General features: G+C 41.2%; 2 protein-coding genes and 2 long non-coding RNA genes across 9 annotated transcripts in view; 2 read left to right on the forward strand and 2 right to left on the reverse strand.

Moving 5' to 3' along the window:
* Positions 1 to 21,086, forward strand: part of BtbVII (BTB-protein-VII) — a 29,239-nt gene extending 8,153 nt beyond the window's left edge. Inside the window, exons 1-8 of one of the 6 annotated variants that reach the window (XM_065316335.1) lie at positions 15,256 to 15,924; positions 15,983 to 16,148; positions 16,254 to 16,410; positions 16,469 to 16,700; positions 16,755 to 16,845; positions 18,457 to 18,749; positions 18,798 to 19,022; positions 19,851 to 21,086. In XM_065316335.1, the coding sequence (XP_065172407.1) occupies positions 15,754 to 15,924; positions 15,983 to 16,148; positions 16,254 to 16,410; positions 16,469 to 16,700; positions 16,755 to 16,845; positions 18,457 to 18,749; positions 18,798 to 19,022; positions 19,851 to 20,099 (1,584 nt within the window). In that variant the 5' untranslated portion in view covers positions 15,256 to 15,753 and the 3' untranslated portion in view covers positions 20,100 to 21,086. Of the gene's footprint in view, positions 1 to 8,652; positions 8,745 to 15,250; positions 15,925 to 15,982; positions 16,149 to 16,253; positions 16,411 to 16,468; positions 16,701 to 16,754; positions 16,846 to 17,313; positions 18,368 to 18,456; positions 18,750 to 18,797; positions 19,023 to 19,850 lie in introns of those variants that run through there. The other 5 variants (XM_065316333.1, XM_065316331.1, XM_065316332.1 and 2 more) reach the window with 5 other exon arrangements.
* Positions 18,319 to 19,851, reverse strand: LOC135802721 (uncharacterized). The gene is made up of 2 exons (XR_010550606.1): positions 19,519 to 19,851; positions 18,319 to 19,462 (listed from the first exon to the last, which is right to left on the reverse strand). It is a non-coding gene; the product is annotated as an uncharacterized lncRNA (long non-coding RNA).
* A 288-nt stretch (positions 21,087 to 21,374) lies between the features above and the next one.
* Positions 21,375 to 22,610, reverse strand: ND-30 (NADH:ubiquinone oxidoreductase core subunit S3). The gene is made up of 4 exons (XM_065316337.1): positions 22,449 to 22,610; positions 22,309 to 22,392; positions 22,009 to 22,256; positions 21,375 to 21,954 (listed from the first exon to the last, which is right to left on the reverse strand). The coding sequence occupies exons 1-4, from the start codon at positions 22,510 to 22,512 to the stop codon at positions 21,541 to 21,543; spliced, it is 810 nt and encodes a 269-aa protein (XP_065172409.1). The 5' UTR covers positions 22,513 to 22,610; the 3' UTR covers positions 21,375 to 21,540.
* A 38-nt stretch (positions 22,611 to 22,648) lies between these two features.
* LOC135802722 (uncharacterized) lies at positions 22,649 to 23,848 on the forward strand. The gene is made up of 3 exons (XR_010550607.1): positions 22,649 to 23,054; positions 23,114 to 23,275; positions 23,331 to 23,848. It is a non-coding gene; the product is annotated as an uncharacterized lncRNA (long non-coding RNA).
* The last annotated feature ends 384 nt before the right edge of the window (positions 23,849 to 24,232 follow it).

Consider the following 24,232-nt stretch of genomic DNA (forward strand, 5'->3'; position numbering starts at 1 on the left):
ATAATAGCAGACAGCGCAAGAGAGTTTACAGTTATACTTATTTAGTTGCCGATTGCTGGTTTCCTGTGCACAACTTTTCAAAAGTGCGCATAAAAATCATCAGGGCAATGCACAAATTGTACAAAGAAAACATCAACACCAAAATGACGTCACGTACGTTTAATTATTGCCGCAAAAACAAACGGCGTGCAAATAAATAGCGCCCAATACAATAAATATTACACCCGGATTAAACACTCAAACGCGTCGAGCGCGCCGCAACAACGCTGACATCCGTTTATCTGTTTATTCTATTGACGTCAGGGGTGTGAGTGTTGGTGTTGATATTGTTTTCGCACCAGGGCGCGCGCGATCCGACTGTGGGTGGTGTGTTTGTGTGCGTCTCGTGTTCTGGTTCCGGCCGGCTTTGTTTGCCTGCTGCAAGCGGGGACCGAAACAAATTTAATACAGTCATCATTAGACTTGCTAATTCAGAAATTGCCAAAACAGATGGTCGCGTACGCGCACTTCATGGTGGTCGTGGTTGCATGTTACCGCATGTGATAACAACACAACAACACGGCTGAAGTTGACAAGAAGTACGTAAAAACGCATTAAAGCTACTGGCCGTTTGATGGCGACTGTGCGCTCCTTTATAAATTTAAAACTAATAGAATTAAATTGTGGTGCATTCACGATGGTAAACAGGACGTGCCTCTGCATCTCAAGCATGGTTTGTGTTCCATTTTCAGATCGATTTTTCTCCGATAGTTTAGCAACTCTATCTGCAACTGACAACACATTCTGTTTTAAGAATATTTGTGCTATGTGCGCGGCATGTTTTCTGTGTGGGAGCGAAATTTTTCCGAACACACTGTAGTTTCGCAGTGTGTTAGGGGTGAATGTAGTTTAGTTATGCGCCGTCATTCTGTGCCAACACGCGAGACGCGAGATGCGATTTCATCCATCGCAAGCTGCACGAACGCCCGATTGAAAAGGGGTGGGTTTTGGAGGCGGTGGCATGCGGCTCACACAATATCTGGGTGCACGCGGATGCAAAATGTCGAATTATTAACCCCAGCTGCAAGCAAAAGGTTGCAGCGTTATTGCACGCTCCGCAATCGCATAATGACGCGGGCGGTATTCGCGCGATTCACGCGTAGATGTTTGCTCGCCGCCCCCGCGGCACTCACTTACCCGCTGAAATTCATCATCGCCGCATGAGCGCATGATAGACGCGTTCGGAACGAAAATTACTCGACAAATAACAGCGCATTAACAGTTAATAACTAGCACCACTACATATTCACCCAGCCCCTATAGCTCAGGGTGTAATTAAATTTTACTGATTTTCTATTTGAGTGGCTTTCATCAATTTCCGCGCAAATTTACTAATTTGTCTATGATATTGATATATTCACTGGTGTGGTTATAATTTCCGACAAGAATATAGTAAAATTCTCGACGCAATGAAACGAATTGAACTGAGCGCAGAGAGAACGAAACGAATGAAATAATTACCTTGAGTGCGTTGTGCGAGACTTAATTTAGTTGAAAACTCTTCGGCGTCTGGTGGCGGAAGGTGCAGGAGGGCCGAAAAGGAAGAAAAACGCGCCGTAATGCACTCCAGGTGCGCGCTCGAGTCTCCTCTTCATTTTTTCCTTCGCAATTTCGCATTTTCTCCTCGGGTCCTTCTTGCTTCTCTTGTTCTCTCTTTATTGGCTTTAGTGCACTGCACTGCGATGTGCGCGCTGCAGTCGAGGGCGAAATTTGCACTGCGCTATTTTCATTCTTTGACGACACTCGAACTCTTTTCACCTGCTTTTTACGTGCATAATTCATAATGTGTTATATGCACGATGAAGTAAGTTTTTCGAGGGTGAAATTTAGGGCCGCATAACTTTCAACCTAATGAAGTTATTTCAGAATAGATTTTACCACTTTATCACCTGAGTTCGCGTTTGAAAAGTTTAATTTTTAAAATTTGTAGGTTTAAGTTTCGAATGTGTTTTAACTCAGTTATTTAAAACAGCAGGACATTTATTAATATTGGAATATAAAAGGGCGAGCGACACGTTGTTATGGCAACACTGTTTTTTGTCCCGAAATATTTATTCTTGTTAAGTAAACACATTCCATTATCCGGTGGGTTGATGAGTTATTAATATTTGTAAATTGAAAATTGCGGACAATCAATCATATTTTAATCGTTTTCTTTTGTGCACACCATCGTCCTCGACCCGCGCATAAACCACCTTTAATTCTCGCGCATCGAATACATTCCGAGGGTTACTTTCGATTATATCGCCGCCCACCAAGGGTGTTCAATTATAATATATTGAATTTCGTTCCCGCACAAATGTTTTTTGCTTAAACACAATTTTCACATCGTATATTTGAATAATTTAAACACACAGCACGCCAGGCAGCGTAAAAAATATAATTTAGTAACTAAGGGTGGAAAATTAATGCTTTTCTTGTAAGTCTTAGATTATATACCATAATCTTTAATTGTATTTGAGTTTAATTTAATTTCAATTGTCGGTTACTCACATTACCCAACCAGACCATCATTAGTGCGTTAATTTGGAAACAATTTGGTTGTGGAGAGTCGGTTCGAGCGTGTGCATGCGCCCGATGTCTTTATATTTGCTTAGCGGCCGCTTCCGGTATCGTTGTGTGCTTCTGAGCTGTTGTTGTTAGTTGCACATTGTGCGATTGTGCAGCCGCGGCTTCAACTTGTGCGCCAAATGTTAACTGCCTTTGTGCGCGCCGATATTGTTCTGCAATTAAGAAAATTCTAATTGCACCTTCGCCAAAACCGACGATTTGCACATATGCATTAAGATTAAGGCATTAAGCTATTATAGTTTGCTCGCGCATTAATTAATGCAACTTAATTAAACTGGTTATTAAATTGAGTATTGTGTAAAATGTACAGAAATTAAACATTCGTTTTGTATATAAATTTAATTGAAATATATACTGAAATATTTTGTGTTAAAGTATTAAATGTAAACTTATTAAAAAATCTATTGCTTTTTATACACAGATTATTTCAAATTATTCAGCACATTGAATAATTATTGTGTGGTTTTTGTGCGAAATAATAAAACTATAATTATTTTACTTTTATTTAGTTTAAAATCATATAATACTCTCGCAGAGAAAATTATATATTTATGCAGCAATGTGTGTTTGCGAGCATTGCTCCCGGTTCAGGCATCGTCCTGGCGCACATCGGTACGTCCTGCATGCGCTCCTAATATTTATATATTTAATACCGGGCGCGCATTCGAGAGCGAAGCATATCGGCGAGCGCGCGCTGCTGCAGGTTTTCCGCTCGGGAAAAAGCGTCACAAACGGCCGTACTCGCATAATATTCCATCCTACTTCCTCTCGCTTTGCGTTTCCGTATCCTAGCGTTCCCATTTGTGTCCTGTTTGCGCGCAGCGTACACCACCATGCGCTTCTCTGTTCTTCATTCTCTCATTTTATCGTTCGAAGTTGCCGGTTCATTTTTCTTGTTTTCTCGCTCGCCGTTAAACGTTCGATGCTCGCGCTTTGCAAAACGCCGCGCGGCGCGCGCGCACAGGTCCTGGAAAAAGGTTCCTCGCGTTGCTGCACTCCTGATCCGGCATTTATATAAATTAATATATTTACGCGCCCTATTAAAATATATACGTTGTATTTATTTTATATATTATATTAATAATAAAGCGGGGTTGGTTTTTTTGTGTGCCTGGATCATGCAGGACAAGGACGCAGCCAGCTGACCAGGAGATACTCTTTGCGCTCGAGGTGCATTAAAATGTGCGGACGAAAACGTGTCCAGAGAGCGCAATTTTCATGCGTGCGTTGAACATACATGTATGATGGCGGTTTATTTTATACAAGTATTGTATAAATACGTATAAATGTTCACAAACGTCACGGCTGTATTTAAATATATACATTTTAGTTAATTCGAATTCAACAAATATTAAATTAAATGCGTTTATATATTTGTATTTGAACAGTAGTTAGATATTAGCGAATTATTTTGGGAATGAATATATTTATTTAATTTTGTGTTATTTAAATTTACTTATTTGGTACATCAATAATTGTCTTGCTTGCCAGTTTTCCGGATAAGATTTAAATTTAAAAACTGTCCTGGTAGCATAATAAGATGGAGTTTGGAAATTAATTTGTTTACATTGTTTAGCGCAACAATAATATATCCTGCAGGCGCATAATGATCATATGTTCCATTCTTCAGGAAACATTTTCCGCCCTTAATGGTAAATAATATGGTATTGTTTCCGTGCCGAAAATATGTTCGGGCTTGTTTTGTTTTTATTACCTTCCAATATTTGTTATTTTGTTTGTTCATGTTTTACGTACGGACGAGATTCGGCGCGTTTTATTGCGCTGTCTCATCTCTATTTTCGCCCGCAACGCGTCTACCTGAACGTTTACGTAGCGAAACTACTAAACTGACAAATAACAAAGTATACGGCGTAACGAAGGCACATCCGAGCATACCAACAAAAAAACGGCGAACATCTCGTAAAGTTTACAATATTCGAGACGCGCGCGACAAACAAGATGAAGCATCCGATAAGAAATCGTAAAATTTTCGGAGCGCGACCTATGGGGCGTAATCCCTGATCCCGCATACCTAGTCTAGTTTTATTTTTATGCTATTTCTACTAGTTTTATATCGTGATGGGGAAGACGTGCACTAGTATTCGGAAACAAATCTGAAAGTTTCTTTGTTTAGAAAATGATAGTTTATATTTATAGTTTACATTAATTAATTGAAATTTAGACTGTTCCAAAATAATACCAACGTATATAATTAATTTACATTTACGATTGTGGCGTATATAATATAATAAAAAATCATGTTTGCAGTTCACACGCGGTAGAAGTGAAACCTTCAGAACACGGCACTGCGAGAGAAAGTAGTATCAGGAGTTGGAAAATTATTGGGTTTATTTATTATAATATTGGCATCAATGATTAAGTAGTAGTTTATTTTTTAATAAAAACTTTTGCGATTATAATTTTCGATTATAATTTTCGCGGAAATTCACTCTTTTTTTGCTTGAAGGCACTGTGAACTTTTTTTCCCTTTATTTAAATTTGCCAATTTATATAAAACCAACGAATAAAATTGTATCTTAATAAAGTCGAGCTCAACGCGCTCGCATTCAACTCTTCACTGCCCTATGCCTCCACCGGCGCGCTACCGTTTGAAAGTGGAGTTTGCTCGAGTCCTCTGGACCGAAAACAGTTTCGGGTAATAATCATCGTCAAACGTCTTTGTTATCGCATCGTACTCGTGTGTGCACCGTTGTTATCTTTTATTTGCGCGCCATAACGGTGCGCTACTTCTCTGTGGCGCTCATCCGGTAAATTTCTTTCGTCCTCGCCACGCCGTACCATAAATGTATGCATTTTTAGGCGAACGCGAATGCACATTTACTGGCGACGTGCCTCCATCGTCGCCGTTTCCGCTCGGCCTGCCATCGTCGTGTGTGGTGGCTTCAGTTGTTTCTTGGTATGCCCACGAAATCCGAAAGCACTTCGCAACGAACTGTTTGCTTTAGCCTTCAGTAGGAAGGAAATTTCCATTGCGATTCTATTAAAATGCTTGGCATTCTCGGTGCGAACGCAAACTCGCTGTGTGTTTCGCGTTGTTTGATTAAATTTTGAGCGACGAATGTTAATGATAATCCCCGGCGCAAATACGTGATTTCTATTTTCAACATTTCACACATACAAAGCGCTGTAAACTTTTGTAAATCATTAAATATGATTTTCTCGCGTGAAAATCTTGCGTGTAAGTTAATTGTATTGAAAGCCGAGCGGATTTTAGTTTCGTCAAGTTTTAAACTTCCCCCGCAGCTAGTGGCAAGATAAAGCCAATTGAAGACGGCGCTGTGAGTTGCGTACGCGCATCCCGCCTCCATTAAAATTAACAACATTATAATAATTACTAGAAAGTCTTGCGAGCCGAAGCAGTCGGCTTTTAACTAAGTTATCTATCGCTCTATTCCGTCCATTACGCCGGGCGCTTGCATCGCATCGCATCGCATAGCGAAAATCTCTGCTTTTATTGAATGGCTCTCTTTGCTCCGGCGCTCACGCTCTGTTTGCGCGAGTGCGAGATCCCAAGATGGAAAGATGGCAATTTTCATCAGATAGTGCGCCGCTGCTCTATATACTCGTAGTATCTGCGAACGCATCGATCCGAAGTAGGAATGGAGCTAGGCCTAGCGGCTGCTTTGCTTTGCCCTCGTTGCTTTTGGCCTATTTAGCTTAATCACGAAGATGTATCAGATGTATCTCGCGATGGCGCCGACTTCGCGTGTAAATCTTCCTCGTCGCGCGCGGTGTCAAGTGTGCCGCGAAGGATTACGTTTTTCGTCTTACTGCGAGATTTCCGTCCCAGATATGACTTTATATTATAAGGCAAGCGACATGAAATTTTAATCGCGTTAGGGCATAATCCGTCATCCTGTTGACTTTCCCAAGCTTTCCACTCAACAATTTATCTAGATCGCAAAAAAAAGAAAATGTATTGTGGTATAATAATATGCATACTGACGCAAATTTCGGACATACTGTAGATGTATGTTTGTATGCCGGTATTTAAGTTTTCCGGGATTCCGGACCTACCGCGCGACCGGATTGCTGGCGGCGGCGTCAGTAGTCGCCAATGAGCAATGACCTCTTCGGTGGCGGCGTCCGCTGCAGTCGTCATGGCGACCGTATGGATCAGAGCGTAAAGAGAGCGTGGATAAGCGCGCCGCAGCAAAAACGCGCCGCCTGCAACTAAAATACGACTGCAAGTTGCGCCAGTTAAGTGTGACGCCGGATTATATTGAACCGTAATAGTAAAGGAGTAATTAACATGGGCACATGCGCCCGCTGTATGACGTACATTAAAATTATGTCGCCAGGAACTAACTTTAACATAGAAAATAAAGAATAATTTTAGTTTCAGGAAAGAAAAATCTGAAGAATTTAGTAAAAAATCTCTTTACATAATTTGCATTTATCTTTACGCTTGCAATTTAGTAAACTACAGCCTTTAATTAATATTTAAAGCGAAGAATTATGTAGGTATACATATTTGATGAGAGCATTTTTATGCAGTCGCTTTTTGGTAAATTAACTGCCGACCCGACTTTTGGCGCTGGCTCATGCACAACTTTTAATTACCAATTTAAATATTAGAATATTCGTACGAAAAGTTATCGCCGGGCGCTCATAGTTGGATAATTTGTTTCTTCTTTGATGATGATGACGATAATGACGGCGGGCGTTCATCGCGATACACTTTCTTCACTTAATAACGCGCAATCCTTTGATGCTGAAACGCTGAAAATTTCGGGCGCGCAAAGTTTCGTTTGTTCCTTCCTGCGTGCGGTACGGTGCATGTGACGCACAAAAAGTCGAGGTGTAGTCAAAGCCAAAGAGCGCAGACCGCGCCAGATAAAGCCGAAAAATACACGCGCGTGGCCGGAAGAAGTTGGCGAGATAAAACAACGCGCTAGCAGCACCACCAACAGCAGCAGGAGCACGTAAAGTAAAAAGTTTTTCTTTTAATTATCCATCTCGACACTCCCACCACCTTTAGCGCCGGAGCACCAAGGCATGCAAGACAATAATAACTTTTAACTTCGTTTTCCTTTTTTCGCTACTTCGCTCGAGATGGTTTATAAATGCGGTCGTGCGCGAACAAACGAAGAGCGCCTCGAAAATTAAGACTTCTTTGAGCGGCATAAACAAAAACTCTGCGTGCATTTAGCGCAACGGGCAAAAAGAAAACAGCCCGCATGACAGCGCCGCGTAAATTATTTTTAATATTTAAAGACTCGGAATGTTCTTAATACATCACTTTTTCATGCTGAAGCATTTCGAGCGCGACTTGAAGATGAGATGATTAAGTACTTTTTACTTTGTAAATTATTCACTTCAAAAGTACAACTTGATTCAACAAAAATAAACAAAAAACGCGCCTAAAGAAATCATTTACTTTTGGCTATTGAGACATACTGTATTTATTCAGTAACGGTTCCTACATTGATCCCACCATAAGCGTCGGTTGTTAACAGTTTGCGGACAAACAAAAGATGGAAACTTTGCGGGGTGGCGCGCTGGGGAGGTTTTAAGCGTCGACCCGAAGATTCGTCCTCGTCTGTTGACTTGGAAAAGCTTGCAAAGCTCGCCTTAGTCCGCCTTCATTGTTTCCGAATAAATAACGTAATTAGTGCCGAAAGCGGCGCGTCGCTAACCTCAAAATTTCGCCTAAAGACGAAAGTCTTAAAATACCCCTCCCGAAAGAAAAGCAGACATATTCGTGGCATTCATTTGCGTTTGAATACCTTTCGAGTCGAAGCCTCTGAAAGCACCTACTTAAAAATTACAAAAGCGCAAAAACACCAGTCTGAGACTTTATACACGCTGAGAATTCACTCGTAAATGAATTGTAAACAAAAGTGTCATAAACATTAATTAAACTAACGATTTTAGCCACACTTTAATGTGTTAAATTAACTGTTTGTGTTTGTGGGGCTCTGCATTACCGACTAAATACATTGGTCGGTAACATAGAGCGCCATTTTCAGTACGTAATTTTTAATTTTAATCTTGGCAATAAAACCATTTTGTTTGCAGGCATTTTCTTCACCGGTACGCTGACTAGATGACTCTAGATTGCTCCAGATAGCTGCAACCCCTTTGCGGCAAACGCACCTACCCCTCGTAAGGTATGTAAAATTTTAATTAGTTACAACGAGATGCGAGGATGCACCCGGCTAGTGGCGCGCCGTCCTGGTTGATTAAAGTTTGCCCGCATTAAATAACTTTTACATATTCATAGATAATTAAGTTTTCCTCTTGTAGCCAGTGCGCAAAGTTACAACCGCGCGCGAATGAAAAGAAAATGCGACGTTGGGGCAATGAAAAATTCGTTTTCACTTTTCCGCTTCCCCTCGTCGTGGTGGTGCTGGATTCTTCTTGACGACTGGGCAACTTCCAAGCGACACATAACGATAATTACGATGTGCATAACTCGGGTAATAACATTTGCATACTTTGCCACTTTGTCTGAGCGTCGTTTTTTTTTTGGCAGTTTTGCTCGGCGACAAATTCTTCCGGCTTGATTCCTTGTTCTTACGCGCTCTTTTTTCCACGTTTTTCTTTCACTTCGTTCGTCGCAGCACCGGTTAGCTATCGGGCGCGTACTTTTTATTGTGGGACGAGTTTTCCGCATTAACATAATTGATTCGAACAAACTTATTACGTGCACATGGAGGATGTTTTCTCTCGCGGCGGTGAGGAATGACGACATCCTCGTTATCGCCGCGCAAACAAAAACGAATTGCGGAGATGACTACGAATGAATTTCGAAATGAAATGAGAAAACATGCTCGCCGTCGTTTCCGAAAACAAGGTGCAGTACAAAGAAAAGATGATTTCTTTCCACGTGCACAACACGGTCACAAACAAATCAATAAAATTAAAACGTGAACACATTGTACATTCATTGTTTCAAATTGTATATCTTAAATTGTTGGCCGTCGTATCGCGTGTTGTTGTTGCGTATTTGCTGCGTGCGGAGAGCAACAAACCGAGAATAAAAGATATTTATCAATTTGTCACTTCCACCCTACTTAGCCGGCCATAAATTACCCTCATCTATTTGCGATACTCTTTCGTGCGTTTTGCTCGTGCGCGCGATGCTCCTTTCAGTTGTTACGTCTGTTCCGTGCTGTGTGCGAAGGTTTCTTAGGGTTTTGCATTTTGCTGTTACTGAGGTGGAATGGGGGGGTTGTTTAGAGCCGTGCGCGCGAGACTGGGGACAACATTAACGCCCGGCGCCTCCACATCCGGAGGTGAGTGTGTCGCCGTTTGCATACTTAAAGGCGGTGGAGCGCGACGACGACAATCCGATCAAACATTTAAACGTTTAAGTGCTCGATAAATTCGAGCGCCTCGTCGTGAATTAAGTCGGCTCTCGCACCTGAAGCGAAACGAAACCGGAAATATTAATGCCCGTTTGTGTTACCAAGTTACATGTTATTTTAGCTGCAAACAAATTTATTAATGTCGCGCTTAATTTTAAGCCTCGAGTTGTAATTATATAATTTTTGATTGCGATTCATTTTGAGTCCTTTATTGGCCGATTAACGCCTGATCGCTGGCATTTTCTGGTAGATTGCACACTTATTAATACATAAACTGTTATTATTTCGACGATGACGTCGTTACGTCGTCGTAAATTTCATTGCCGGCGAGCTGTTTAACTTTATATTACTACTCTATATATTTGCTATTAAATTACCCCCGCCGTCGTGACCAAGGCTATACATGAATATTAAGGGGTGTGAGTGGTATGCCGTGGAAGGAGAAATTGCCGCCTTAACAATATATTAACGCGCCAGCGGCGTTGGCAAGATTTATAAAGTCCAAAGTCCAAAGCTCAAACGCAAAGTCCAAATTCGGAATTTACGCCGCGCTGCAGAACGCACGACGTTATCTAGGTGTAGGTGCGTGAATTATGCGGCTCGTTACATGTGTTAATTAATTAACGGCGTCGCGTTTAACAGCAGCTGCTATTTTAATTGTAATTATGCGATTTCGAGCAGTACAGCTTAAATACTTCCGGCATGGACCTTAATGAAATTTATTGAGAATACACATTTATACAAGGATAAAAAGGAATAAAGGAGAAAATAATCGATGCTGCTTTATCAGCGTCCGGCGATTTCGATGCAATCACATTCCGAATGGTTATTAATATGACTAGATTTGTTATGACATCTGACGATTTATCTCCGCGCACACCCTCCATCACTGATGATACACATTTAGTTGAGAAGCACTTAGTTCCTAAGGCGTACACGCCATTAATGTGGATTGCCTACAATAAAGTACTTACTAAAATTACCACGCTTTGCTATAGTGAGTGGTGATAAAATGTGTCTTTAGAATATTTTAATGCGTCACTGCAAAAGTCATTCTCTTGCGTGTATCGCATGTTTGTCGTAATTTTCCACAGCCATTTTAAATAATCGCCCAATTAGAGCGCCTACGACCTCGATCAAATTTAATCAACCCTTTGGTTGCATTTCTTTTTCCACTCGTTAAAGTCGCATGCCTTTTTAAATCCGGGCAGCGAATGTTCAAGAATCGTTAGGAATGTTAGGAATGGATTGTTTTCCACGATTCCGGCGATCGTTTTACGTCGACGGGATTGTTTGTTTTATTGCCTTTTAACATGTTACAGCAACCTGCATTTCCGGCTGCAATCGATGTCGATTTTTCATAATTATAACGGTTTGCAGCATGAAATGTGAGAAGTGCGGAGTAGAACAAACGCGAAATGAAACGCTCGGACGTAATATACAGACATTACATGCACATTACGAACACATCAGCTTCACCCTCTAGGCCAGGTCATTTCGGCGAGGGTTGCGAAGGGAAAACTGCCGCAGGACTGCATGCATGCAGCAAATGCTGCAGCGAGCGCAATAAAAGCACTAAAGGTAATAAAACTATAATGTACAGAGACGGATTAATTTATATCATACAATAGAAACATCTGAGTCTATTCTACTGATACCCTAGTGTTAGTGGTGGATAGTTTATCTTTCAACTCATAGCCAACCACAATATTTATGTCAGGTTTCTTTTTTATTCTTGTCTAGACCTCACCATTACATCATCGATGAAAGTTTATTTAATAATCGTCAATCGTTTCGACGCAAAGAAGCACACGAACGTCCCGTCGAAACGAAAATAAAATAAATAACGTTCGAGACGCGCGCTCGCACGTTGAACACGTGTAGGAACAAAGAAAAATGGCCGGCAGGACGAAATCGGATTATGATTTACTCGCGCGCGCACCCGCCGACGTTTTCATTTGTTCATGAATTCTTTTTTATGCCTCGAAGAACGCGCGTATAACTCTTCTGGTCGGTTGTTAATCTTGAGGGAATTATAACAAATAAAAGCGCCGCCCGAATTACGACCGGCAAAATCAATTACGAAATGAAAAGACTAAGACGACGCGCGCGCAATAGAACAAAAAATTATTAAAGAGAATTGTAAAGAACAACACCGCGAAAATTAAAAGCAAACAATAGCGCAAGTAAGGAAAAATATTATGGATCCTTGTTCAACAATATATGATATATTGCGTATTTTGTTACAACTAATTAATAATTTAATTAGCGTGCATTATCTATCCGTCGGGTGCAATTATGAAAAACTACCACGCGCGCACAATTTATTTGTTGATTTATTGAATCGGCGCCCAATTAAATATTCAGCAAAATGCATGTACCAACGTTAATTTTCGTTTTCAGGCTGTCAGTGCTCATCGTAAATTAAAACGCGTATTATAATTGCACAAGTATAAAACTTGATTCGAAACAATCAGCGGTGATTTAAATTTTAATATCATTGTCGATGCCTCAACGCGTGAATGACGTTTTTTATCACTTTTGCTGTTGGTGCTTTGCTTTCATTCGATTCGTAGGTACCTATAGGTATTGATGTTGACAGTGTTTACAGCGAAAATAGTTTCCAGTCGCTTGTAGGTTGTATCGTATATCTAGAGGCGTTGAGGGTTGAACAACTCGCTAACTCGACGAAATAAACTCCACGCTTTATTACGTTCTCGCTACGGTTGTGCGCTGGCGTGCTCCCTACGGCTGTCCGCAAGACCGCCATGGTGTTGCTGGCCATGTCCGCCACGTCGGCGGGAATCAATCATTTCGGTCCCTCGGAAAGGGTTCCAAATTGCATTGTCTCGCCACTCCACTCTCATTATTGACGAACAATAAAAACAAACAAGTGCATGACTATGATGCTATATTGACCCTTAGTCTCCGGTCGCAAAATGGCTGCCTCATGAACTACATTCTCTCAATATTAGAGATTTTTAAGCCGACAAGCTTGAAACTTACCAATTATTTATTTAGGATGCTGTTTTGTTCACGTGTCTGCATGTTGTGTGCGTACGTGTGTGGGTGTGCTGGCTGGATTCTTTACCTTGTGCTAATCCCTCATTTTCGTCCCTCTCGGAGTTTCTCTGCTGTTTGCATTTACATTTATTTAGGACCCACAAACTAAAGGCAACAATGTGCCTAAGTTTCGGCCAAATTTCCGGTTGTTAAAGTTAATAGTCTGCCTTGTTGTGTTTAAATATGGCCCTCTGGAATGTATAAATAAATATTGTTTGTTGCTGAAAATAAAATAAAATCCACTTATTATGTCATGCAAAAGCAGGCGGCGGAAAGTGTGATTTATTGTCATTGATTTTTTGTTGAGTTCTCATCGTTTGCCCTTCGTCTCGGGTTGGTGGGATGTTGTTCGCTTTTCACGTCACGTTTCTAATTTCGGGTTGGTTTGCGCGTCGCGCTTGTAGTCGCGATCATTCTTTTCGAACATCCAAACATCCCGACCACCTTTCGATCTGTTATAGGTACAGTACGCCATCTTCTCGCCGTCTCCCCATTTTGTGCGTTATGCGATTATTAATTTTCTATGCCGTTTTCCGTTTGATTTATAGGCCTCGCTCGAGCCAATATATTTCTTTTGACGACATGCCAGAGAACCTAAGCATGTTACATACTCGACAAGTCGACTTCTTTTTGTTTCTCCTGCGTGTTTTTATTGGTACTTTTTTCTCTTCTCTGAAATGAAACGGAAAACTAACTAAACATATTTCGAATTGGAAGACAATTAGATTTGTGTTTCGACTATAACTTACTCTAGAAGCTGATAACAAATGCTTTATTAGGTTAAGTCCGACCCTGGCGAGTCGAGCGGGATGTTTGATGCTTTTTTCGGAAAGCTTCATAGACAACTGGCGTTTTCTTCTTTTCCGCTTTGCGCTCTATAGTCGCGCGTTCTTTTCTCGACACTGGGAGTTTTTCTTTCATTTTTAATAAAAAGATTTATTCCCCGCGTGCATACAGCTTCGTTCCGAATGCGGAACGGTTGCCGAAGGCGAACGTTATTTATCGCTATTATTTATTAAGCGAAGGCACCATGAAAAACTTCACTAATGTTTCCGTCAGCCAGTGAGAACTGAAAACCTGAAAACATGATTTCAAAGTTCGGAAAATTTCTAAACACAAAATATTTGTATTGTTTTGTGCGTATCCATTCTTATTTCTTATAATAACATGAATTTTCTGTGTAGCTTGGTATAACACAATATTTATACGCGCGGATGAAGTAAAATGATTTATGAGGTATTGCAGTAGAATTAAAAGTTTAAAAACAACATGCACTACATATGATTATTTTTCCAATTAGTGTTTGGAGTTTGAACTAAATTGGATTTAGTTGACGTTGAATAGGCACAATATCGAACGCTCCCATATTATTCATACTCGTACGAGTATTAATATTGAAATTATCTGCATGCAAACATCATTCGACATGCCCGCAGACCAGGACACTGCTGGCTTGCAACCGCGTATGAAATAACGACGATAAATTATTATTTTTGATACACGCGCGCGCGCGGATCGGGCGCATGATGAATGCATTCGCCGGCGTGTGTAATTGCATTGGACGTCGATCTGCGCCGCTGTTTGTGCGCGCACGAAATATTGGGAAATATTTCATTTAATTACTGTGCAGCGATTCTAATAACCGAACGACGCGATAAAGTTAATTGCTTGTTCTTCGGCGAGGCCTGCAGCGCAGCGCTCTGCTACCGCACACATCGCGCGTACATATTTTAATTAAAACAACGCGCACGGCGTAGGTATGGAATTAATAGCGAGCGAACCTTAGCGGAGCACATTTATGCAAGTCTCGCGCGAAGCGCATTTCGCCGCTTATTAAGGTGGATTTCAATTTGTTGTGATAACAAGCTGAAACAATAATGTGTCGATGTCAAATGTGTTTTCGCGACAATTCAAACAAAGTTTGTTGATTAAATTTGGTTACAGCCAGAATCAACACAAATAAACATCGTTTCAACTTAGTTTGTACTCCAAACATTACACTCTAAATAACAATTTTATAATTTTAGAATAACCACTTAAATTGTTTTGGTATTGTTATCTTACGGAGGATTTCTATATTAAAAAGCGCATGATCGTGAAGGAAAACCGACAACTAAAGTGCCAGGTTCTGATGTTAGCTTTTGCTGTTTAGCAAAACGACGATAGATGTCAGTATCAGATAAGGGCTGCCAGCGCCATCGGTAGCGGCTGCGTTTAGTAAAACAATATCGTAAATCGCGTAAAACAACGCAATTACGTCAACCGTGTGCATGTGTAAAGTGTCGTTTGCCCGCTCGTTTCTCGTTTGCATTCTGGTTCCGCACGTAGTGGTGCCCGCCGTCGCACATGAAAATGGTCTGTTCGCCAAGCACGCTCCGTCAGCGCGTTCGCTAATCTCGAACCGTCATCGCTGCGACTCGACTTGTCGCCGCGGTAAGTGCGTCGCCCGCGCTCGCTGCGTGCGTCACTACGACAATATTTTTCGTCGTAACCGAAAACGTTCAAACAGTCGGTACGTATCACATCGCCGCGCGCTTACCGCTTTCAAGGTTACGACGATCGAATCGCTGCCGAAGCGCACTTATTGATTGTATCTCAGTGCCGACTGGCCTTCGGCGCGTGCGAAGTGAAAAAGGGCAAAACGTAAACACAACGCCGTGATGTGCGCGCGATTATATAAGAATTGAACGAGATTTATTCCGCATCGCAGGCGTGACAATATCGAGCCCCCCGTTGAGTGACCAAAATGACCATGCAGCAGTATTGCCTCCGATGGAACAACCACCAGCCCAACTTCATCTCAGTGTTCTCGAACCTGCTCAACAGCGAGAGCCTCGTGGATGTCACTCTCTCGGCGGATGGCAGGCATCTGCAGGCTCACAAATTGGTGCTGTCTGCCTGCAGCTCATACTTTCAGGTAACATAAACACAGAATGTTTGTCTTCAGGATAATGCTAATGGTGGTTTGATTGCAGTCTTTGTTCACTATGAATCCATGCCAGCATCCCATAGTGATCCTTAAAGATGTGAAGTTCACTGATTTGAAGGTGATTATTGACTTCATGTATTATGGTGAAGTCAATGTATCTCAGGATGAGTTGCCACACATTTTGAAAACTGCTGAAGCTTTAAAAATTAAAGGTAACACACATTTATATTTGTGCTGTTCATGCATGATTCTGAAATACTTAATGAATAAAAATTAGCAATTAGCAGTTACTAATGATTTGTTTGTGTAATGTACAGGTTTAGCTGAAATACCTGTGGAAGCATCTCTAAAACATCAGAACAACACAACAGAGCGTGCAGAACTACTCACGCCTGCTGAAACAAATTGGACTGCCGAAAACCAACGGCAATCTCTCTCACCCTCGCCATGTCCTCTGTCACCCGCCAGTAAAAGGTATTATAAAGATATTTTAACTAGATAATAAGACATTACCCTTGTTGTTCTATTGCAGAAAGAGATTAAGAAAAATGTCAACTGGTTCAGGCTCCACAGAAAAACACACTAGCGAGGAGCATTCGTCCAACGAAGTGACATTATCGTCGCCTATTGGTATGGCTGTAATCAAACCTGATCCGGGCTTTGTTAGCAGCAATCCAAATACACCTGTAAAATGCAGCCCAAAGCACAGCCACTCCGGATCTCATGATAGTACAGAAACAGGATCGCCTCATCAAATAAACCTCGTTAGTTTGTTAGTCAACTATGAATTTATTTCTATTTACTGACTATCATTTTAGCATATTCCACAAGATATACCTGTACAGCATTCGGTGGAAAACTCAACAATTGACATGTCGGGGACATCAACAACGACCCAAACTGTAACTGGTAAGTTGATCAATATTTATTGATAAAATAGTTAGTAGTAAAGATCATCGGAATTTAGACGTTGATTAGTTTGCGTTTGGTAAGGCTAAGGATCAACAGCAAGAGTGAACAAGCAGTTAGGTTTTTTTTTTACTTTTGATTGGTTGTTATTTTTTGTGAATCCCGTGCAATCCGTGATCCTAATCTAGCCATTGACATAGACTTAGGCTTAGCTCAATGGTCAGTCTTTCATTCATCATCATTTCATTGTCATTTATTTATTTTGAGTATTTGTTTAAATGTTGTGGTTATTATCTTATACTATATGTTATGCTACTCTTAAACTGCCTCTTCTTTCTGGTGTCTGTACTCCTCATAATCATTTGTTGTTGTAACCACTATGACTCATGTTCACGATTGCCGTTGAGCGTAGCCTTTGTCCGCCATTGAGCGCGCACACCATTTCTAACCTGTCTGGTGCCCTTTCAGGTTACCAATGGGGCATTGTCGATCAACACTATCCACACTTTACCCAAGCCACCCTCACCCTCCCGCAAGAATTGCAGTATACGAGCGCGCAGCTGCCGCCCGTCTCGCTTCCGCAATCGTACGTGAGCGGCAGCGTCGCGTGCACATCGGCGGCAGCGCCGCATCAGCACGTTGCGACTGCAACCTCACCGCCTGTCGCGCCCGCTCAAACCGCCACGCCACCGAAACGTAAGCGCAGCGTCAACCCCCAAGCGCAGGATAACTTTGTGCGTGCGCTGGAGGCGGTACGCTACGGGGGCATTGGCTTCTGCAAAGCAGCGCGTATGTACGGTGTCAACAATCGCACCCTGTGGATTGAGTACAGGAAACGGGGCTATCCAGTAAATCGCCTCAGCATCAAGCACAGAAAGGCTGAGAACGAAGCGGCGGCGGCGGCAGCAGCAGCGGCAGCTGCCGCAACAGCACAATTGACTGCTGACGCTGAAAATTCGTCCCCCTCGCAGCCACAGAGCCAATCGCAGGGTTCTGAAGGTCCTGAAGAGACGGCGCATGCGCAACACATTCAACAGCAGCAACAACAACATCAAACTCATCAACAAACCATACAGCATTCTTTAGCAGGAAATTCGGTTGCGATGATAAGTGGCGCGTTCATTGACGGGCGACCGGTTGAAATTACTGCGCCTGTGTTACAACGCTCACGCTACTTTGACAACGGCCTGCTGCATACTACCCCTATTAACTTGCAGAGCATAAATTTCGATCAAATGTGAATGCAGCTTCCACTCGAATTTGCAAGCGAATGAAAAGACTGAAGAGCGGACATCTCATTTAACATAGTTTTAGCGACATATGACGTAGTCATTCCTTCCAAAGGAAGTTTATCAATGATTGTGCCACACATTTGTACGTTGTTTTACCGGTGTACATTTTAGCGTAAATTATCATAGGCTAAAAGGCAAAATTGACAAAATTGTCACTATGTTTGACCATTTTAAATTGAAATTTTTAACTATGGGATATATTTTGTTATATTATATTATGTTTCTTGTGACTGGTGTTTTGTGCTTGTTTTGGAACCTGTTACATTCACTAAATAATTATCTAACGTTTATGCTAAACATAAGTGTGGATTGATTTCAGACAGGGTGATAATAACCACTCATGCGCAGCTCTCGCAATCGTCGCAGTACACTAACACGATGCTGGGCTCAAAGCGTAGTCGAATTCTTATGCGGCAATCACGGATTAAGAAAGAAGGCGATAATCCTGATGGCGACACCGCGCACTATTTATCGGTACCACATTTGAGGGTGGAGCGCCAGGTGTCCGATCCTTTTCCGACCTCAGCTTCACCGCCTCCTGGTCCACATCTTGCCGTGCCAGGAAATGTGCTAGTTAAACAACATTCGCATCCGCTATTGCCCAGCCAAATGGTAAGTTACCCGCAATTTTATCTTAAAACTATCTAATTGAAAGTAAAGTCATTTCAGTCAGCTAGCCCTCCGCCTCCATTAATACCGCCTACGCTACAAATAATACCACACACACCGAGCGAAGATGGCGGCACAACAAGTAGCGGGACCACAGATCAATCGGAAGTTACGATTGGCCCCACCTCGTTGCGCGTTAAATCCGAAGACCTGACACCCACATCGATGAAAGTGCGGACAGACGAGCTGAAACGCAGCGTTTCGTCCCCGTCTCAAGTAAGTTTATTGCGATTTCTTTTAATCTTTGGCAGCAATTTACATTTTTGAATTGCTGGCTTGTCAGCGAGACTATAGTCGCATTTTTTTGTTAGCCACTCTTCGCACTTTTGTTTGGATTCTTCAACTTGTTTTACCACTTCGTCTGATTTGGGCACCCATTTTGTTTTCGCCACATCGAACTCGTACCCTTTCGGACTGATCACGAAGTCCTCACCTTCCCTTTCCGATTGTAGCATCTTCCACACCCCAGACATATAATCGTAGGTTAAATTATTCGAGCAAACGCTGGATGTGGATGAATTTTTGACGAGAAAAACTTGTGATTCAATTGCTTTAAATTTTTTAGCATGCTTTTCCATGACGTCTGGTGACGAGGTTTGTGGACGGGTTGGCGCCTCGAGAAGGTGTATAGCATCGTCAAAATTGGTTTCTTCAGGCTTCCAAAAACAATTAATGTTTTAAACTCTTTATAGTAATATTTTGATATACTGACCATCATTTCCTGCCTCATAGTATTCATGACATTTTTGTGCTTATCGGTGAAGTTTTCAGCTGCATTTTTGATGCGCTGTTGAAGGGTAATTTCTTCGGGTGTTGGAGAGTAATGTAAAAGTTCTTGTATGGTGGCAGATGGAGAGACATGGGCCACACCGCCCCGCAGAAATATACATTTTAGTTGTGCAGTTTGGCGGTGCTTGAGCGGCTGCTGACGTGGAGCTGTCATTTCGCCAACTAAACATAACAAACAAACTTATTTATACTTTTCATTTGTTTGTTTGATCGATATAATGTATGTATTGATTGTTTTATTTGGTTTGTTCACAGACGAACACACGCTCTAGTCATTGTCCTGTTGTTCGTCCGGGTCCTGCTTTGGGCTGCAATTATTGCTGGAACACCGTGGACACCCATGGGCGCATTTTGCGCCGAAAAACAAAATACCACTGTCCTGAATGCCAGACCAATCTCTGTATCGTGCCCTGTTTTCAGGAGTACCACGAACGGCACGTGTCGGATTCCATAGGCGTGGCACCTCCAACAATGCGGATATTTCCCAAAACGACTTCTATGTGAGTCACGTAAAGACGCTCTTCAACTTTGTGGACTCGAACATGACGTTGTCTCAAATTTTGTTACAACTGGTTTGGTCACTTTCGATGCGCCAGGTGACAAGAGCGCATTGCATGTGGCACAGACCAACAAACTCGATTTTTGACATAAATTTGTATACATGCGGCAATCATTTTGGTAGCTGATAGGTACCTGCGCTTACTTTATTAAGTTGTAAGGAGGTTATGCTGTTACCAAATGGTTCCCTAGCGGACTTTGCGCTTGGGATTCCGCAAGTAATTTCACCTTTTTATTGTAACAAATGTTTTTGGACCAAACCCCTTTTCGATGTTGCGATCAATTGATGAACAAAAGTACAAACTTTAAAATTCAAAGTTGATCATTCCTACACTTTACAAACAAAGCTTACTATCAATGTGGGTTTATAACGTTATCTATACCATGTATAGGCGCGGTCTATCTTAATTGAGAAGAAAATTAATAAGCAACAAGAGCTTAATCACCTATCATACCACAATTTAATGTAAGAACTATATTTGCTATCTAACTGCAATAGCCCATAACTTAGATGACAATTTGTTGGATGTGAAGTTAATCGTTGTGCCACTTGGTCTACAACTCGATAGATTCGAGTTTACAAGTTGTAAAACCTGCTCAGTTTCCGATGCTTCAACCTTCAACAGCGGCTTTCTGTGGATAATACAAGGAGACGTTGAAAGGCGAAGACATAAAACACTATTTTTGTGATGCACATACATATATTTTTGATGATTATAAATTCAACGTCAAGTACTTAACGAGAAAGGGCGTGCAGATTTTGTAAGTGCTGCTCGCGCGAAGTCGACTATGCGCTTGATTTTTTGGTACAGCGGCGCCTAGCGTAAGCAGCATCTGTTGGTTATAAAATTTGCAACTCTTCTTCTTTTAGGTGACGAAATCAAGATGCGGACGAGGGCTTTTTACGAAATGTAAATAAATATATTGATGTTAGCGGCGTGTGATAGCTGGTACCTGTAATTGAAGCAACAACTGAATCTCAAGATCAAATTAACGAAAACAAACATCATTTTTGTCGATTAAATTTATTTCCGATAATAACGGTATTCCTCTAGATCTCTAGTACACAAATTCAACATTTAACCGTTGTTAAAATGATGTTTGTTTCATAGAATTATTTTATATAATGCAAATGTTTTCGAAGTATTTTGAACGAATGCATACACAAACTGGATGCTTTGAACATTTAATTGTAGCTGCGAGTCAAATAAGATGCGGCCATTTGGAGATTGAATTGTTTTTGTAATGCGAAACAAAGTTTGTTTCAAGCAATACATCTTTATTATAAACTCTTTCCTTCATGTATGTGAGCTAGGAGCATATGATGGAAAGATTTCTTAAATATTTCAGATATTTATAATTTTGTTTCTGTACAATTTAACTAATTTCACTTTTTGAGTTCTTCCTTCTTCAGTGGTACATCCTCGGAAGGCTCAGGCGCCTTTCGAAAATTGGGGAATTGCTCCCACGGTGCGGATAATTCGAACTTGCGGAACTCCTGCGCCAATTCCAGAGGCTCTACGACGACGCGTTTCTGCTCATCGTCATAGCGCACTTCCACGTATCCAGTCAGAGGGAAATCCTTTCGGAAAGGGTGTCCTTCGAAGCCGTAATCGGTAAGAATACGACGAAGATCAGGATGGTTGGCGAAGAACACACCATACATGTCCCAAATTTCTCTTTCATACCAGTTGGCGGCCTTATAGATATCATTACAGGAGTCAATTGGAGTCAACTCATCTGTGTAAGTCTTCACTCGTATGCGTGAATTGAACCTCAATGACAGAATGTTGTAGATGATCTAAAATTTACTCTTCATCTTAACTTTTTATGCTACATTTTTTGGTGTACTTACTTCAAATCTGTATTGTCTGCTTGGTACATCCATACCAGCAATATCAGTCAGGTTGCCAAACTGAGCAGCATGATGATCCTTCAAGAACTGTAATACTGGCAAGACACCCTCAGGGACAATCAACAGCTCAAGTTCATCACCAGCTGTAAGCTGCACCTTCTGGATGTACTTGGGTAGACATTCAGAAACATATTGTCCAAACTCCTTCAACATTGACCTACTGACGGCATCAAATTTCCGCACAGTTGCTGCAATATTTTATATAAAATGACTGAAATATTTAATAATATATGTGCTCACGTCTAGTTTCTGCTTTGACTTCAGTGGGCGCGCTATCACTTGCTGAAGAGGCATAACGTAGGCCATTGGCAACATTGCTGCACACTAAAAGATAACATCATGTATAATTAGAGTTTTAGTGCAGCGTTTTTCTGTCTTACCGTGTTTATTAATAATTGGAGCGGGCCGGATGATACGTGTGAATTGCCGTAAAAGCGATGCCATTCTCGCGATTGTTATTCTATTTTCGAAAATCACCAAGTTACCTAATAATTAACCTATAAATGCAAGTTTTCAAAACAGCTGCTTTCGTAGGTTTGGGGATTTTTTGTTTTTCACTTACGTCATAAAGAGGTGGCGCTCTATGATGGTGCTAATTAAATTTAAAATTTAAAAAGCACTATTTGCATGTCAACTACGCAATTCAACGCACAATGGACATGCTCTTCTTATGACTAACAACAAGCAACCATTGGAAAAGAGAGGATTTAAGAAACCGATAATGATTTCTTGTTGCATCTGCTTGCTGGTAGGACTAAAGATGATGATGTTCCATTGAATGTTCGCAAGAAACAACATCAGGCAATATTAAATTATGAACTTTTGAATGCTGCATACACAGTATTCGCTATTTTTCTAGCCTCATGATGTATGTAGGATCAACAAAAATTAAATGTCATGGTCGTGATCTCGCAGATGCCCCACATCTACTTGACTAAGAGGGCTCGTCGGATGGTAATTTATATGACACTCCACATGGTGCCTGGGTACTGCAGATGGATTATCGAAATATTGCTGAAATATTTTCAATTTTTTATTATTTCAGTCCATGTAGCAACATGTAGCACCAACTATCGTAAAACGGATTTCATTGATTTTAGGAGAAAGAATGATCAGGGACCAACCCATCGCAAAGATTCGTGTAACCGAAAGCCTAACAAATAGAAAGCAGCATAGAAATTCGCTTAGTGTGCTAGGTGCTATCCTGGTATATAGTTTAGATACATGCATATTTGTATTTGTATGTAAACAATTTTTTGTAGAGCGTATCGCAATAGCAAATATCGCGTGACCGCGTGCTGTGCTGCGCAGTTTCACTCCGGTCAGCGGATGAATCGCGCGTGTTCATCGCGAGTAGTTTTGTTGCTGCAGATCATAAATAGATTTACAATCGATTTATAATTCAAATAACAATCGACGACATTTACTGGAATCGGGCGTGAGCGAAGTTTTGCCAGATAATAAGCGCGAGTGAGTTTTCGTCGACCGTCCGTAATTATTTTCGGTGTGAAGATTTACACTCGTGCTGGCCATGTGCATGGAGTGTGTGTCTATCGGCAGTCGGTTATCCCCCAGAAGAAAAACATGGATTTGGGTTTCATTTGAATAAATAAACAACGTATGTGCCAGAAATGCCAGTTTGCGAATTCAGGGGAATAGAAGATTTGCAGTTGTGTATATTCAAAGGCAAGTCATTCATGGAATTTAATAGTCGCCGGTACTTTTCTCTTGAAAAATATACCTATGTATTTGTAAATGTTGTCAATAAAACAAAAAATAATATTCTCATTCATATTTCTTTGTGGTATCCTCTTTGTCGTTTTCAGTTTTAAATAATATGGCATATAAATTATATGTGTGCTGCGGGTATAACATAACTAACTGTTGCTTGAATTGTCTTGTTGTTTTTAAAAACATGATTAAAGTAGAAACATAAATAGAAGAATCAAATAACAATAATAAAAACACTCGGTGGTCGAGTGGAGACGTGCACCTGCTGGCATGCTAGTAGACACGGATCGAATCTCAGGCGTAACAGGCATTTTTCTCAAATATAAAAATATCAGGTGCAATTTGGGTTGCATATATGAATTGCAACGAAGTATATGAGAAATTGAAATGCAAGTGAAGGCAATAAGAGATGTAAGAAAGTAAATGGAGAACG

This window comes from Atheta coriaria, unplaced genomic scaffold (assembly GCF_025399875.1).
Source record: "Atheta coriaria isolate IRGN ID8LTWV9N9 unplaced genomic scaffold, Caltech_Dcor_3.1 hic_scaffold_47_pilon, whole genome shotgun sequence".
Lineage (NCBI taxonomy): Eukaryota > Metazoa > Arthropoda > Insecta > Coleoptera > Staphylinidae > Dalotia > Dalotia coriaria.